This window comes from Temnothorax longispinosus, chromosome 2, assembly GCF_030848805.1.
Source record: "Temnothorax longispinosus isolate EJ_2023e chromosome 2, Tlon_JGU_v1, whole genome shotgun sequence".
Classification (NCBI taxonomy): Eukaryota; Metazoa; Arthropoda; class Insecta; order Hymenoptera; family Formicidae; genus Temnothorax; species Temnothorax longispinosus.
Window position 1 is genome coordinate 21,599,952 of NC_092359.1, and position 17,928 is coordinate 21,617,879.

General features: G+C 33.1%; 3 protein-coding genes across 6 annotated transcripts in view; 2 read left to right on the forward strand and 1 right to left on the reverse strand.

Annotated features, from left to right (window-relative positions):
* The window catches only part of Stac (C2 and C2B_Munc13-like domain-containing protein staccato), a 29,321-nt gene extending 25,704 nt beyond the window's left edge, over positions 1 to 3,617 (reverse strand). Inside the window, exon 1 of one of the 4 annotated variants that reach the window (XM_071769430.1) lies at positions 3,370 to 3,617. In XM_071769430.1, the coding sequence (XP_071625531.1) occupies positions 3,370 to 3,488 (119 nt within the window). In that variant the 5' untranslated portion in view covers positions 3,489 to 3,617. Of the gene's footprint in view, positions 1 to 905; positions 1,540 to 3,369 lie in introns of those variants that run through there. The other 3 variants (XM_071769422.1, XM_071769424.1, XM_071769434.1) reach the window with 3 other exon arrangements.
* Positions 3,618 to 8,357: 4,740 nt separating this feature from the next.
* Positions 8,358 to 11,927, forward strand: LOC139808497 (uncharacterized). The gene is made up of 2 exons (XM_071770546.1): positions 8,358 to 10,793; positions 11,596 to 11,927. Exons 1-2 carry the CDS (start codon positions 9,860 to 9,862, stop codon positions 11,925 to 11,927), a joined length of 1,266 nt encoding a protein of 421 aa, XP_071626647.1. The 5' UTR covers positions 8,358 to 9,859.
* Positions 11,928 to 12,661: 734 nt separating this feature from the next.
* Positions 12,662 to 17,394, forward strand: LOC139808496 (uncharacterized). The gene is made up of 5 exons (XM_071770545.1): positions 12,662 to 12,813; positions 13,086 to 13,411; positions 13,751 to 14,015; positions 14,469 to 14,818; positions 15,026 to 17,394. Exons 1-5 carry the CDS (start codon positions 12,662 to 12,664, stop codon positions 15,343 to 15,345), a joined length of 1,413 nt encoding a protein of 470 aa, XP_071626646.1. The 3' UTR covers positions 15,346 to 17,394.
* The last annotated feature ends 534 nt before the right edge of the window (positions 17,395 to 17,928 follow it).

A 17,928-nucleotide genomic window follows, 5' to 3' on the forward strand; every position in this document is an offset into this window, starting at 1 on the left:
ATAATCTATACACAATAAATTAAATTATTTAAAATTTGCATTTATTTACCTGTAATATGTATACCGTAAATGATAAAAATCACGAGGGAAAACAACACAGCCACATATTCTCTCGTTATTTGCTGTTTACTCGACCATGCACGCGTGCTTGCTACTTTCAAACTACTATTTACTGGAATGACTCATCCACGCGCAAAGCGAACCTATGCCAGGTTTTCCGCTCGCGCTTCTGAGGGTCTTTAAACTCCCCTGCCACGTGCAAACTATCGAGTGTCTTCGTAAAAGACCGTGAGAAATACATTATCGTAACGGAACATCCGTCACATTTGGATGTGAACAGACAGACTATTTTTACGTACGGATATTACGCTATCAATTCCGTTCGAGATGTGGCTACGATAACAAGACCTCGGAAAATTATAATGTACCGTTAATTGTATGATAACAGCAACGAATCAGCATTATAAATAAATTTTCATAAATATGTATTATATATGATGATATACTATATATAATAATTGTATATGTGTTGTGTGTATTTAAAAATAAATCTATTAAACGTTTGTAGCACGTATTATGCTATCTTGAATCATAATAGTGTTCTGTATATGACGACATTATGCCAGGAAACCATAATATAATGTGAATATCAGTACTTTGCATTACTTATCTTTGAAATACACGTAATATATCCTGTTGAATAAAATTTCATCATGCAACAATGTGACCGCTGTTTTCTCAATCTAATCTTTTTAAGCAATAAGAGATAATTAACTTAATTGTTATATACATATTTTTTATCTGATATTATCATCTCATATTATCAATTACCTAAAATCATATCATCGATAGCTTCATTATTTAAAAGAGAAAGAAAAGATTACGTAAAAGACCTTTACACTTACTTTACAGGATAAATTTTATTACGGCGATTCCTCAAAATCTCGCGACGGATTTTCAGAAACCAAGCACTACTGCACTTGGGACTACAGTATTCTTTTACAGCACTATCCTTTCGTATGCTTTCAGTAATATCATGACAGTTCACGAATTCCCAGTTTGTATCGTTCAATACAACAGGCATTTCTTCACTTGCTATCAGAACGTACGAGTTTTGTGAACTCCTGGTTGAAGAATTCGACGTCCCTTCAACGTGCTGCTTCTGTCGCAGATAAACATTGTCCACGACATCCGATTCAAGTTGCTTATCGATCAAAATTGATAAATTTCTGTTCGTTAAATATTTTTCTTCACAGATATCGGACGAGTTTCTTATCTCTTCAATATTTATTTTGTTATCTTTTGTGCAACTTTTCGAAAGACGCCTTGTGCGATAAAATTTTAACTTTAAATTGCTCAACATGGCTAAACCATTTAAAGTCTACTTGTGACTTACTTTGAATAAATTCTTGCGAATCTTCAATTTGTGAATTTTTTTTGAAGCACGAACTTTTATAGTTATGCATATATACACATTCACGCACTGTTTTGACGTGCAATAGATTTTATCTTAGTTATCACATTATTTTATGATTATTTGCAACTGCGCGACATGATTGCGATTTATTAATTAGAAAGTCCTGCACTAACGTCGTTCATTTAGTACGCGACCCCTACGAAGGAAAAAGTGGCACTGACAACAGTCTCCATGCTACCAAGTACCCACTCTCACTAACTAGGGATCCCAACTGATTGTGCACGCGTATGCGAAGAGAAGGGGTGTGTGCGTTTACTCACGCTTTCTTTCTTCATTAATTCATGTAATACAACAACAAATATTTCTTGCAAAAATTTTTGTTATTGTTACATTTTTTGTGCATAATATTTTCACGCAATTCACCAATCTTGCAAAATTATTTTTTACATTAAATATATTTTTAAATAAAAATAATTAATTAAAAAATATTGTGGTAATAACATATTTATTATATATTATTAAAATATATAAATAATTCTAATTTTACGATTCTCTCTTTTTCAATGTAAAAAATATTGAGAAATCTGTAGAAAATGTTATTTCAGAACATATACAAACATATATATCTTATAATTTTTCTTTTTATATAATTTTATGTGATTAATTAATTAAATAAAAAATATTTATTCGCTTTACTCAAAGAAAAAATTAAATTATTTAAGTATAATTACAATATTGCAATTACATTGTACTTAAAAATTAATATTAATGTGGTATTATTTTATTAAAAAATATCTGCATATTTCTATAAGTATTGTTTCTAAATTAAGTTATATATATGTGCAAGATTTATGCATTAAAAATAAATCCTAAAAAAAATAAATAAATGTAAATCCCCGCACAAAAGATAAGAGTTTGAAAGATAAAAAGGCTGATATCGTATACAGCTTCCGTTTAATGTTATTTATATCGCATACGTTGATTATTCATATGACTGAGTTATATGATTGGTTATTCATTATATGACAAAAGCAGCATAAAAATAAATAGATATGACGAAACATGACATAAATTGAATACTTTCTCGTTTACTTTAATATTTTATTTTAATATTTATTTTTTAATTTTATATTTAATTCTCAGCTTTTTATGTTATACATATAAACACGCACAAACACGCACACATTACTTTTTAAATGTAAAAAAATATTATATAAAAAATTATACTTGCACACATGTTGCATACCAATAAAATACAACACTTATAACGTTATTATGATTTCTCCGTAATGTCAAATTCCATAACCATGAGATATTTCTCATGTGCGGTTTGTGTCTCTAAATTATTTAATTTTATAGATATTATTATCGCAATAATAAAATTGTTCATTAATTTTGGGTAATTAAATAGAATATTCTTAGTATTACAAATTGCTATTTGTTAAAAATATATATTTTTTTATCAAAGTATCAAAGTTGTCAAAGCGAATTGTTGCGCATAATATACAGACAAATATTGTTGCAAATTTATATTATTTAATAAAGAGAACAATAATAATAATGTTCTTTGAGCAAAGACATTAAAGTAGTTATTATAATAGACATTTAGAAAGATTTCAAGGGAAGTGAATATTAATTATGTTCGTGGAACCACAAGATAAGTACAGTTTCGCATATCGCTGTTACGGAGAAATTTAATTAACCTTACTTGACTCCACAAAAATCGACCTACACATGTGACACACAGTAGTATAGGTATCTATACTATATTTAAATATTCAGTACTAGTTTATGCATTATATTTTTTCTAGCGGACAGCAAATGAAAGGAATTTAATTCGGTCATTAACATGAAGATTTAATTTACTCTATTTCAATAATCATGAATCCATTTATATATTTTCTCAATTATTTGAGATTGGTGTAATAAAGAAACTTCAAGATGGCACTTACTCGATGGTAGACAGAGCCAGCAATGCTCGCATCGATTTCTCCGGCGCATTTTGACGTCTTCTAACATAATTTTGTTCCTCGCTATTTTCGGTACGTCTCCACAAAGTCCAGAAAGGCATTTGACGGATGTAATCAATCTGACGACGAAAGAGTTAAGCGTTTTCGAGCTGCAACCTTTCACAGCATTCCGCACTGTCAATAGGGAAACACGAATGAGATGTGCGAAAATGTCAGAAAATCGATCTTACGCGTCACGCAAACGTATGGCTACTGACATAAAGCCTTGCGTTTGCAGAAAAATAACATCCGCATCTGTGACGGATTAGAACTGTAATTACTCGCGCAGTGTGCGTCAGAATATAGAAGTTAATTGTTGATCTCGTAACAAAAACCGTAATAGTTATTCGTTATGGACAATTATAAGTAGTATGAATACTTTTTGATAAAATCTAGTATTGCAAATAAAAATATATTACATAATATTTTATATATTATACTTTTAAGATTTTGCAATATCTTATTGTGTACGTGCAAAATTACTAATAAATAAAAAACTATATTATTTTAACATAATAAATAATTTTACTTAATTGTATATATACGCACGTTTAGTATACGGCAATACGATAATTAATTAAGTAACGTATTTAATTTCGCAAGAGAAAGTTTTCGTTTATAACCTGCTGCATTGCTACACTACCGCCTTTTTTACCTCCTGATATCAAGTTGTATACTTTCTACATTTTCTTTTTTCCTGTTTTAGCTAGTAAAATTTTTATTACAATCCTTTTAGTTGCTGAAAGTTTGAAACTTTGCTTGATTTTCATCTAAATTACGCTACAGCTATTCATTACTAAATTTAGCGACTTATGAAAACAGCTGAAACAAAATATAATTAGTAATATCAATAATAATTGTGATGAAAATTGAAATTAAATATTAGACCGCGCATGTGTTGATTATACTTAACTCGTTATTAATATGTTCTTTCGTATGATATCTATAAACCACATAGTTATCTTTGGAGTTGTAAATATTAAATTATCGAAAATGTCATAGTTCTTTAATTTCTAAGTAAAGGTAATTTTCTATTGTTAAAAAAATTTATGAGAAGATTTATTTAGATAGTACAGAATGCTCGGTTCCAATAAAAAAAACTACGTTTTAATTAAATTATTTCAATTTAAATCACATTTTTAACTTATATATAAACTTTTCGTATTTTATGTTTGTAAAAAAAGTAATGATAAATGAGAATTATAATAAAACCACACATTTTTAACGATATATAAATTCGTATTTTATGTTCGTAAAAAAAGTAATAATAAATAAAAATTATAATTATTCAAATAATTCTTATATGCTTGATTATTTGCCTATTCCGTTTCTAAATATTTTCAAAATAAACAATTTCTTCATCATTCTTTTACGCAGTTCTTTGTAGAACAGCGCAAAATTTTCACCCGCGTAATGAAACGTTAACTACTACATCATTAAAAACGAGCATACGCTTACCGCCTTTCTTACCCGATGACGCTATCATCTGTCCGAAATTATCTCCTTCCCGCTTAAGGAGCTCGACTCATCCCGCGCGCTTCGGTTACATCCGGTATATCCTTGCCGCTCGCGTTTTCACCCTCGTTTTCAGTGGATTCCGGGCAGAAAGCTCGGTCGGCCGGATTCACGGGGGTGGATTGAGACATGCCGGGGTGTGGCCGGGCCCAGGGATTAACCCCCGCTGACAGCCAATCATATCCGAGACAGCCCCACCAGGCGGATGACTACGAAACCCGGCTGAAACTGTCGTACTCCCTCGCCGTCCCTCGCAACAACCCCCACCGCTAATTGCCTTGGCTTTAATATCGCATGTGGAATGAAAGCCTGAGGAGGAAGATGAGGAGGAGGAGGAGGAGAAGGAGGAAGAGGAGGAAGAGGAGGAGAAGGTGGCAAGGGTAACCAAGGCGGTGAAGAGGGACCAGGGAGGATGGAAGCGTCGGCTGTAAGGCAACAGAATGCTGTAGAGTCCAGGAAGGGAGGAGAGACTGCTTTGTATGTGTCGATCGCAATACCTACGTTCCTGGGCTGTTCAGAGTGGAAGGATGGAAGGGGGATGCGTGTGGCATTATGCGTTCGTGAATTTTATACATGTGTTCACGCGTATACGGCACAGCAATCGCATACGGCTAAGCTGTAGATCATTCCCGATACGGATTCAATTTGGAAACAATAGATAGCGCGGCGATACTATTTACTATCGAAATTGATATTTAGTTAGTTAATGATCCTCTCCATGTCGCGATCAGCATCAGGTATCGTGAATTGGATTAGTTTCCGCGGTTGATAGATTTACCGAGCCGATCAATGATTGATGCGAACAATGTGAGGACTTCATGGACACGAGAGTCAATTCCAGCTATCATGATTAGGACAATGACATTTTGAGATGTACAGTTTGATTTTCGAAATCGCTAACGGAATGTAAAGTCCATTGGATTTGCACATTGTTTGTACAGTGTCAACTACATTTAATTGGATTCTTTAATTCTAATCTTATAATCTTTTAATTCTAATATTCCTGAAATAAATCAATTTATCTAAGCACATAATATAAGTAAATTTATGCATGTCTTTTTTTATTTCTTAAAAAATAAAATTTGTTTAATAGCTCAAACAATATGATGCGTTATAAAAATGTCTTTTAAGAAAAAAGCTTTTAAAAAGTTTTTTAATAAAGAATTAAAAAAATAAGGAATTAAAAAAATTCTGGTTGGTTTGATTTGTTTCATCAAGCGTTTAATCTGTCTGCATATCGAACCGAATTCGCTGAAGTGAATAGAAGTCTTGCCTGATCGTCTTTGTCTTATATATTGGCTCGTAAGGGTGGCTCTTATAAAGCGGAGCAATTATCCGGGTAAAATACTCCACGAAATTTCCGTGATAAATTTCAGGCCGTAATAAGGGTGAGTCGCAAGTCATTTGGGCGGCGATCAAGAGGGTAGGTATCGAGCTTCAATAGAAATTCTTTTGGACCCCCACTACGGTACGGGCCACCATTTAATTTATTCATTTGTCGCCAATTTCATTCGACCCTGCTTCTGTCTCCCCTCGAGAGCCTTACCTAAAAACTGATAATTACTACACTAGGGTACGATGTGAAAATAAGACAGCGAGGAAATTAACCTGACGATGCACACGTTCTTTCTTTCCTGTAAATTTAACGTATATGCGATTCTGTCTTCCAAATCAAATTACTATACGAATTAATAAAATATGACTAAATTTTAACTGAACAGTAGATTTCAACAGTAGATGTACTTGTTTTTTTATATGCGCAAGTTTAACGTAAAGGCCTTCGCACAATGAAAAATATAAGGAACAAGGAACAGACATTAGCGATTAGGACTAAAGAATCAAGAATAAAGTTGGATGCACGATGAAAAATACAGACAACAGAAAGAAAGAATAATACAGACAATATTAGATTTTTAACCTATCGAAAATCGTGTATTAATGCTACACCAGCTTTATTCCTGATTTCTTATTTCTAATCGCTAATATCTGTTCCTTGATTCTTATATTTTTTATTGTGCGGGGGCCTTAAGATATAATTATTTACATTTTAAGATAATTAAAAAATTTCTTAATTACATTTCTTTTAATTTAGCGTAAAATATACACAAATATATACTAATATATATTGATATTAAAACAATCTAAAACAAAGTTTTCAGTTTTTCTATACTTGATAAATAAAGATTTAGAACTAAAGGGATTAAATTATCACTGCTAACTCTTTATAGCAAAGCAATTTACAGTAAAGTTTGTGTAATAAGAAATATATGATGCAATTACGAACTGGTTTGTAAAATAGTTAGAGAATAGCTTAAAAGTTGTATGTAAATTTGGAATTTATGGCTTAATCTTAACTTCATAATGGCTTTTCGAGCGCAAAACTTTTATTAGAGGTGTTATTCATGCGTATGCCTACTTCATGAAAGATGGAACATTTGAATTTATTAATATACATAACGCGCGTGTGCATTGTGCATTTATTAATTGCAAGTAGAACTATACTAAATTTGTTATATATGTAAAAATAATTTTTCTGTATAGCAAAACTGTATAGAAACACATTACACAATTACAAAATATAAAAAAATTTACTCTCTTATACTACGCGTACATTAATTATTTTAGCGGATTCTAACAGAAAATATAATTAATATAAAAGTCTTTTAAATTCCGCGATTAAATCAATTCTTCTCTTTGACTTCAAATAAAGCGCCATGTATTATTAAATTGTCATGTTGTCATATTGACAAAAAGATAAGGCTGTGCGTGCATGAAGTCGACATGATGTAAAACCTCGACATAATTAAGCTCTTGCCCTCGAGTGTAACCTCCTTAGAGGTTTTCCAAGGTACTGAAATTCCCGCGTACCCGTCAACGTCTAATGAGGGGATTGTGGATGAAGTTTCAGATTGGCATGAAGCAATTAAGGAAGACTTATTTACCTCAACATCTTTAGAATATATTAATAACTACGGTCGTCGTCTTAATTTAGTTATATAAAAGCTGCAGACAAACATACATTATACTTGGCAATAGTGTCTTCTCTTTATTGACGTTTAAAGATTTTATTTTTTATTTAGAATTAATATTTAAAAATTCAATTCTTTCATTGTAAACGTAAAAGTAAACATTTTCCATAATAATATGATCTTAATACACAATTTTTGTACAAATTTATTTGTAATATGTAAAAATAAAATTCGAAAATAGCGGTTTATTTTTACTATATAGTATATCACGTGTAAAAATTTTATCAGTTAGTATATATCTCATGTGCAAAAATTCTATCGACAAATATGTCAACAATATTCTAAATATCTTCTTTTCATAACCGTTTTCTACAACTAATTTATGTTCATTATAATATTACCGTCTTCATGTAATTAGCTCAAGAATTCCCCGAGTCAGCGCGAAATTTCGTAAGATAAATTGCGCGAAATTCCTCCCAATAATCCATAGCGAGTGAACTCTTCGATGTTGAAGACTATCTCAATCCAAGACGAGATAAGAAAGATCATCCGAACAAAATTAAACTACCTCATCATCATTAGGACCTAATTACCGGAAGGTCTTGAACGCGGATGACATCGCTGACGAGCGGTTGAAGCGAGGCGCTAACTACGTTTACGCACGCGCTCATCTTCGTCTTCACGGATACGCTTCCTGGGAACGCTTGGTGGTATCAGCATCTTCAAGTGAGCTAGTCGGTCTAGGCGAAAGCTTATTAATGGGTGCCTGCTACGAGGGACGGGGGAGCAGCTTTCGCAGGACGGCGACGAGGAAGAACGGGTTGCGACTCGACGGAGGTGGATGCTGGCTGGATAGCTCGAGATAGAGGGTAGAAAAAAGTAACAGACTCCCCGCAAATAACCCCCACGGTGCTCGCGGTAGGCGTGTCCCGGGCACGGGGTGATGGCAGAATCCGGCCAACCAGGATCCGGCGACGACGCGCGCCCCGGCCTTCTCTCGTCGAATGAAAAAATATTGACCGTACGAGGGGGTATCCTGCGGTCCATTTGGGGGTTGCGGAGGTGAAACATAACGGTCGACTGATTGTTAGGGGTGGCGGGCGGGCAAGGAGGGTTACGAAGCGGCGGGTGAATACCCTCCTCGTCACGTACGGGATCATTAGCTGGATATCCTTGGTCCCGTTGGCCAACCCTATCCGATAGCGGTGATCCTCGTGCTTGACATCATTATCCTTGGATGCTGCGGAGCGCCAACGCGGTCCGATCATACTTCGTCGCAAGCGTCTTCGTAGTTCGGTCTCTTTCGATACCGCTACGTTCCTTTCTCATACCTTCGCCTCTTCTTCGCCTTCAGTTTCGTTTCGTTCGTATTTATCCATCCACCGTTTGGTAATCCAAGCTACATACACTTATTCAATAAGTCTGCAAAAATTGTGATAGTGCGCGAATTTGTTGTTCACGATGGGATAATAATTCATCGATAATAAACATGATTATGATGGTGATCTAATGACTTTCGACATTAAATTGTGGATGGTAAATTAATGTGACTAAAGAATAGCATAATCCGTTTGGTGAAAAATACACGATGAATTAGTTTTTTATAATAACTCTGACAGTGATGAACAGATTTGATGACTACGGTGAAGAAGAAAAACTGATTGGATATATTTAGCTGACCGCCGTCTTTGAGGAAAAAATTTGTGATAAGTGTTTATGTAAATAACATAACATTTTAAAAGAACTCGAATTTATTCGCTGTGATTCTTTATTGCATTTAAGATAGTTAGAAAGTTTTTTTTAAAGATAAATTAATATCTGTGTTAAATAACGAAAAAGATTAATAAACAGTTAATACTAACTGTTTTCTGACGACTATATCAACAGTGTTATCCGTAGTGTCAAGAAAATATTGAGGAAAAATAACAGTTTCAAAAGAACACTTTAAAATGGAGACGAGCGATCCGTCGGGCAGACTAACGGCGGAAGACTTATCGGATTGCATAAGTGACAGCAGCCATTCGGAATCTCAATTAAGAGCATTTCAGAGTTATGAGCGTATCAAGGAACTTAATCTATCCATTGATAAAACTAAAGAGGACGCATCGACGGAGCCAAAGGATTTTCATCTTAGTCTTGAAGATAGCGATAGAACCCTTCGATTCAACGAGTTTCCATGCGAAAACCCGACCAGAAATCTGACTATGACGTTGAATAAAGCCAAGGATTTCGCTTACTCTCCCAATAATTTGACTGAGATTAATTATTCGTTAGACAGATCGAACGAGAATGAAGAGTCAGCTGACGCCGTGACACTTTGCAGATCAAAAAATTCCAGCGCCAAGAACGTGCTGTTTAATTTGCGCGAGACCAAGCAAAGGAGTCCCCATGCGTCGTTATCCTCCTTAGACAGGTACAGCAAGGATCTCAATTTCGTGGTGGAAAAGGAAATGAAGGACTTCGGCCTGCTCAAGAACTATAATCTTGATCGCATGAAAGAGTTTAATTTTTCTCTCGATAGAATGAGGGACACCCACATTAGCAGTTTGGCCCTCGAAAGACTGCGCGGTGGTGCCGGTGTACTGGAAAATTCGAGCATGTTGGATCACAAGGAATTCAGAAACTTGCAAGTACAGCCGAGAAACCCCGATCTCGAAGCTATAGCTTTGGAGCGCATGAGACGCTCGCATCTGCTTGGCACGGAACTATCCGCGCAAAACTTGTCGACGCAAGTACCGCATCCGCACTCGATCACGCACATGCAGCATTCTCAACAACAACAGCAGCAACAAGCGAAGTCTTTCACCATCGACGCGATTCTGGGCCTAAGAAACAATCAGCGAGAAAAGCGAAGTCAACAGCAACAATACAGAAAACACCAGGGTATTTATATAATATCTTATTTTCTATTAGTTACATGTCAATTTATCTGTTGCAAGAAAAGAATGTTTTAAATACAAAAATAATACTTTGAACGAGTTTAAATTTATCTAGCTTGCACAAACAAAATAAACGCTATTAGTAAATTTTATTTTTACATAATAATCAATGAAATTATTTATTTATCAAAATTAGAATCACAATTGAAAGATACTGATTATAATTTAAATTCAAAAGCAAAATAATTTGGAACGGGAGTATTTTAAAGAAACTGAAACTTGTGAAGGAACAATAATATTTTGTTGTTTCTTCACAATTTCCAAAAACAAGAAAAGCATTAAAAATACTATTACAGGCAACATGTTATTAAATAGAGAAAATTAAAAAGAAACAACCGAAATGCTATTATAAATTGTGTACTGTATGATAATCGATAGCCTATAACCAACTTCAGATAAATTTTAGTTTTCACCAGAATGAAAATGTCAAATATCTAAATTTTCTACTTCGAAAAGAAAGCAATGGTATTCCAAATTTTTTAATTCTAAATATAGGTATATATGTTTTTTATTATAAAATCTTTTAGAATGTCTGTATAGAATATCTTCATAAATTTCTCAATAGATAAAAATGTTTGTGTAAAATTTAACCTTATCACGAAAAATTTACTACACATATTGCATTTTTATGTAGTTTTTAAACTACATAAAATCTCTTTTAACTAGATTTATTCAACTTTTGTCGCAGCAGGTGCAATTAAATATTCCTTATTGCCCTCCTACACGTTTGCTTGCCATTTTCTTAGGTCAGGAAAGTTCGACAAAAAACGGCAGTTCAAGTTCCAGTTCTGGTGGGGGCGGCAAAGTGAAGAGGGTACGAACAATTTTCACGGCGGAGCAATTGGAACGTCTGGAAGGTGAATTTGCGCGTCAGCAATACATGGTGGGCCCCGAAAGATTGTACCTGGCTCACGCACTCCGATTGACCGAGGCTCAAGTTAAGGTGTGGTTCCAGAATCGCCGCATCAAGTGGCGAAAATTGCATCACGAGCAACAGAGCCAGAGAGTGCATGAGTTCCAGCGCACGTTGAATTCTTCGTTGGAGCACGAAGACAGCAACGAAACCGACAAATGGTGAAACAGAAAATCACGATCTACGCGTTTCTAGATCGTGACTGTCACCTCATTCCTTCTTCCTTAACTACGCCGCTCTATCCTTTTCATTTCGTTCTCCTAGGAAGCCGAGAAGTTATTCTATGCGGATGTAGTTGCAGACGAGATATTGAACGTACAATTATCAATCTCCTGAAGAAATATCATTTTTTATAACTTCTCGTAAAGTATCCACGTCGCGTCTTACTTTCTTCACTCTCATCTCTGTGCTCGTCGTCTTGCCAGCTCGTTAATATCGTGTCACGAAATTCGAGCGTTCTTTGAAGAAATTGTATTTGAATTGCAAATCGTGACGAAGAAAACTGCGTATTGCAAAAAGACATTATTGATTGTTCCAAAGTGAGTTTTTTATTTCTTAAAACATTTCTTTCATATCTTAGCTTAAAAGTGCGAAAATAAACCGTGAAGATACGTACGATAAGATATCTTATTGTGTTTCTAAAAATTGTAAACATACTTCTGATCAACAAATTGCTATGATAAGAAGTGCAAATCATACTTAACTCAAATTTAAACAGCATGACAGAAAAATAAAATAATAATAAATGCCAAAAGTAAACAGTGTAAACAGAAACGTAATAAATAATGAAAAACAAAATTTAAGAAATGTGGAATGCAAAGTATGAGAATTAAAATATTATAAATAAAAATATTTGTTTTTGACGATGTTTAAATATTTATACAAGTTTCCTGACGAAAATGGAGCAAATTGGAAGACATAAGACAAAGTACACTTCACCACATACATCTACGTGGTCTGCTAATCAAACCACCGACGCTAGAGTTCCGCCTGATGCATATTGGAAATATACACAAAGAAACAATCAAGATACCACTGATAAGAGTACCAGGTAATTTTTAATAATTGGTAAAATTGTTGAAATTTAAAGAAATTTTTCATATGAATACCTTGGCATTCTTAAAGTCTTTAATTTTTTGTAACACATTTTTGTAATGAATGCAACTCATACAGCACTCAAAGATTCAATATTCAAATTCATGTAAAACCTTAATTTTAAAAAATATAATTTTATTAGAAGTATAACGGTAAAGAATAAATTTAATGCTTCTCATAAACGGAAAGTCTTATGAAAGTGAATCAAAAGCAGTTTCATGTTTTTAGACGTCATCAAAGTCCTATGCCAGAACCGCCGATGAGCTATTATTCTTCCGCAAATTCTTACAAGACTTTTAAACATAACGCTTATCCATGTTCGACGCATCCGAAACATTCCTCTGCTCTTCATACGGAAGTACCACAGCGATACCAGCAGATTACTACGAAATCTAGTAGAAATAACGATCGTACTAATAACGTTGTCGTAAATAAAGATCGATACAAGACTCAGCAAGAAGATGAGAACAATACAGACTATATCGATGAAGAACTAGGAAATTTTACAGAAGATAATTTAGACGAAGACGCTGAAGAGGAAGGTATAAACGAAGGTGTGAATGCTATTCAATTCATTATTATTTATGCAAAACTGTAACACATTTAAAAAATATATTAACAAAAAATTAATAAATCCATATGTAGTTTAAAAAAAGTATATTTCAAAAAATATAAAAAAGCTAATCTAAATAATTTTAATTATTATTACATTTATAATGTAAATGGCATAGAAAATAGAAGAGATTAATGATATATCGAGACAAAAGTTTTCCAAATACAATTTTCCAATACAACTGTATTTATTTATAAAATAATTACAGGTGTTCAAAATGATCCAAAGCTTGTAATTATTGCGACTGCATTTAATTTCTTAAAACAAAATGTTTATATAGCGGAGAACGATCGGTCCCTTCGAAGCGACAAAAGGATCGGCGAGTCTGTCAATAAGGAATACGATGAACAGGAAGCGGACGATGAGATAGATGAAGAATCGGATGCACCTGCCGAAACAGAAGCAATACAACGCAATGCAGTTAAGAAAGATGCATTGTTACGAGCACAACGAATGCGAATGATTAACCAGCAACAAGATCCACATAGAATTCGTTACTCTCAACAATCACCAAAGTTGTATCAAACTTATCATTTACCAACAAGGTTTGTAATATAAATCTTTAAAATAAACATAAAAAATTGTTTTATACAATTTTTGATTTAACGACCAATGTATAATTATCTAATTAGAAAAAAATATGCAATTTATTATTATCTATTTGCTGAGACCAAAAACTTATACAGATATACAAATGTGTTTTACTACGCTTGTTTCATCTAATTTGGTTAATCCCAATTATTTCTCAATTTCTGTTAGTTTAATCGCGCTATGGCGTGGACAGTCCATTCAAAGCTAATGAAGAATTAAATGGATTGTACATGACAAAGTAGTATAAATCAGAAATTAGAGGCATAAACGCACATTAAACAGGATACGTTGTAATTAAATAGCTTAATGATAAATTATCTGTATTTTGCTTTGGCTTGGTGTTCTCTTTAATCATATATATTCTATCATCGGTACGTCAAATATCTGCGAGGTGCCTGTATGATTAGGTACTACCACAACACACCTGATCACAATATCCATGAAACGTTGTCGGAGGAGGATCTGTACACGGCTCAAGCGTTGAAAAATCATTCTCGAAGAACATCGATGGGCTATCATCAAAATTGGATTCCGCAGAGGAGTTCAACAGATCGATATGACACAATGACCTCGCTAACTCAGCCAAGTCGCCGAACACGGACGAGGCCAGAAATAAAGTCTTTTACGGAAGCAGAATTTGCCGATAGGAGAAAGTGTAGCCGTTGCGGTAATATCTCGACCAGGAAACCATCAACTTCGCGAAGGAACCATTGTAGATTCCAGGATAATCTAAATTTTTCGACTAAGACGCGTTTCGGTAAGCAAGTAATAAAGCCTAACATTTAGAAAAGTAATATTAACAAAAATTATGATTACACAGTACTAGTTATCTTCTTTAATTAATTATTATAATTAATTTGCAAATTTATTTAGTTGATTTTATCAGATTTTATCACCATGCTTTTGCATTAATAAATGTCAGCCAAAGTTTACAAATGTTTTTTAATTTTGTTATTTGTTTCAGGAGATGATGCGGAAATCTTCGACCAATCCTGGTGCGGGCATTGTAAACCGAAACATCATTTTGAAGGAAATATGGGGTCTTGTGAAATTCCATCACCGGCTTTGTATTCGATGAAATCACAACGTTCCAGGGACACTAATATACCAATGCACGAAACGTTAGAGGGCAAACATCCGATGGACGAGATATCGCACGAGTTCGCACGGATGTCATCTAGATACACAAAAGATACGCCAAACATTTTACGCGACAGAATCAGACATTCCGTTCCGCAGGCAGCACAAGGCGCAACTAGAATATCCGCTCGTTATAATCCTTAAATATTCTTTTTAAATTTTGTCACTTTTATAAGTCAATGAGAAAGATTAAGAAAATTAATGTTTCACGGATGGAATATATATAAATTTTCTTCCTGGCTGAGTTGTCTTCCAAAAATATGACATTTTCAGAAAAAGATCAAACTTATTTTGCATTTTCTAGAATAACACTTTTCAAAACTAAACTTTCGAAATAATTTTAAAAAGTAACTCGCTACGTGTTTATAACATTGTTCGACTGTTAACTATTAAAAACAGTTAACTATCTCATTATGTTTCATAAGAAAAAAAGGTACTTACGAACATGGAGGTTCCTGAAATGAACTGCTACTTCGAGCTATCTTTCACTGAATCATAGTGTTACAGTCTTCGACGAGAAACCTGAAAAAATATAAAATTATCGAGAGTTAAGAAAAATATAATAAAACAATGAGAAATGACATTGCACTTTGTAACAATCACAGATGCTACAACAATACTTCTATCCACAGTCAGTTCCCTTCTACCGTTTGTCCAACATATATTTTTGTAACTGTCTTTCGAATCGTGTAGATGTTCTGTGTAGTGTAATAAAAAAGTTATGCCACAAAGGCATGAAAAATTAGTTTCACAATATGTACATACAAACTGAATAAAGCCAATAGAGCTGACAAAGCAATTTAACATTTTTTTCTCTCATTGTAATTTTAAAGAGATAACTGTCATTTTATGTCTTTTGGCACTGGCGCACAAAATCTACTGTAAATACGTGATATTATTATATAATTAATTATACGATAGACGTACGCGTACATGTTAAACGGAGAATAAACTCTCAATCTGTACATTAAACATAAATAGTATGTTTAATTAATCCCAAATTAATATCCATACCTGAGTTTATGTTATTATTTATAATTATTTAATATATTTATAACTGATATCAGATTTTTCTTATATACATTATATATTTAAAAGTAAAATAAATTATAACACCACGCAAATATTATCTATTCAACAGAAATTTAATATTGCCAAAAAATTTAAATTAGACGAATGTGAATTTACTATAAAATATTTTGTAATTATGAAACGTGGATAATATTTCAAATTTTGGATAATGTGAGCGAGAAGAATCACTATATCTTATATAAGTTTTCGAATAATTTTTGCTCCGCTCGTGTTGGAAAAGACGGAGTAGCTTTTCATGCAACTAGCCGAGCGCAAAAGAGTAGCTTTGACTGAAGCTTTTATTTAAATATTAATAACGCTCTGTCGCATTCATGCTGGAAGATTATGCTTTATTCAATTATAAACTTAATATTTTTATTACACACGTCAGCACGCCAAAAGTAGATGTTGCTTATTGTACAAGCGCAGTGACGGGAATTTAAATTTTCACAAAACATAATTAAATATTTTATGCAATAAACAGATGGTACATCTGCAGAAGAATGCAAATAAATCTGGAGTTTGTATAACATATTTCATGGTATATATGAACAAAATATTACTAAATATGTGCAGAAGCATATAGTATAGTTACATCTCATTATTTTTTAATAATAAGGAAGAATTTACAAAGGCAATACATGTTAAAAATAAAAACAGTTATTGACGGATATAAATTTCTTAATCTTTAATAATCTTGAAATTTTAGTAGTCACAGAAAGTACAATATTGCATTATTATAAAATCTGTGAAAGACTATTAATACACATATAAATTGCATCACACGTACTATTATCCCATATAAAAATTTGACATGGGTGATTGTTAGTAACTAATATTCGCTCGTTACGCGGAAGCCTCATTGTCACCGTGATAAATTAGCATAGGACCCGTGTCAAAGCATCACAAAAAGCCCTTGATGCACAATCATGTAGACTTCGCCATTACGGAGATATGGAGAAAGATATCAATCAATCCGTAATGCACCATTTTATCACAAATTCCATTTATTCGAAATCAATTGATACGACTGTTATTACTATTACTGGTTCCTCTCCATAATTAACATCATTATGTATATTTTAAAAGTCATTATCGGTAAATCATAAATCCTCATGTATATGCGTGTTCGAAATATAAATTAATAAAATAATTTTATTTAAATTATTAAATTGATTTTTTAATTTTTAAATTAAAGAAGAAAGTTAGGTAAAAAGTCATTGTATGACAAGCTAGACTAGTTTCTTCAATGCAATTAAAGAAAATAACGCGACAGTTTTATTTAATATATTTTTGTCTACCAATCCAATAATAATAATAAGATATATTTCAAAATTTTTAACTTTACACATATACATTGCATAGTTTTAAAATTTTTTGACAATTATTTGTATTTTTGACGTAAAATAGATGTATAGTTAAAAGGTCAAGGAAATAAAAAAAAAGATAAAATTATATAATTACAATATTTAAAATTTCTTCTATTTTCTTTTTGTTTCCAAGTAAATTAATAATTTACAAAATTCCTAGAAACCAATGAATCGCCGTACAAAGAAGCTCGTGCGTAAATAAAGCTGCACGATGAGATCGAAATCGTCACGAGGTGAAAGAGAAGAACGAAGGCGAGATGAGCTTCGATATCTCGCGCTACAACCC

Coding starts and splice junctions, on each gene's coding strand:
- LOC139808497 (XM_071770546.1), top strand. CDS start 9,860: ATGGAGACGAGCGATCCGTCGGGCAGACTAACGGCGGAAGACTTATCG. Junction 10,794..11,595: donor ACAATACAGAAAACACCAGG/GTATTTATATAA, acceptor CCATTTTCTTAG/GTCAGGAAAGTTCGACAAAA.
- LOC139808496 (XM_071770545.1), top strand. CDS start 12,662: ATGGAGCAAATTGGAAGACATAAGACAAAGTACACTTCACCACATACA. Junction 12,814..13,085: donor ACCACTGATAAGAGTACCAG/GTAATTTTTAAT, acceptor TCATGTTTTTAG/ACGTCATCAAAGTCCTATGC. Junction 14,016..14,468: donor ACTTATCATTTACCAACAAG/GTTTGTAATATA, acceptor CTGTATGATTAG/GTACTACCACAACACACCTG.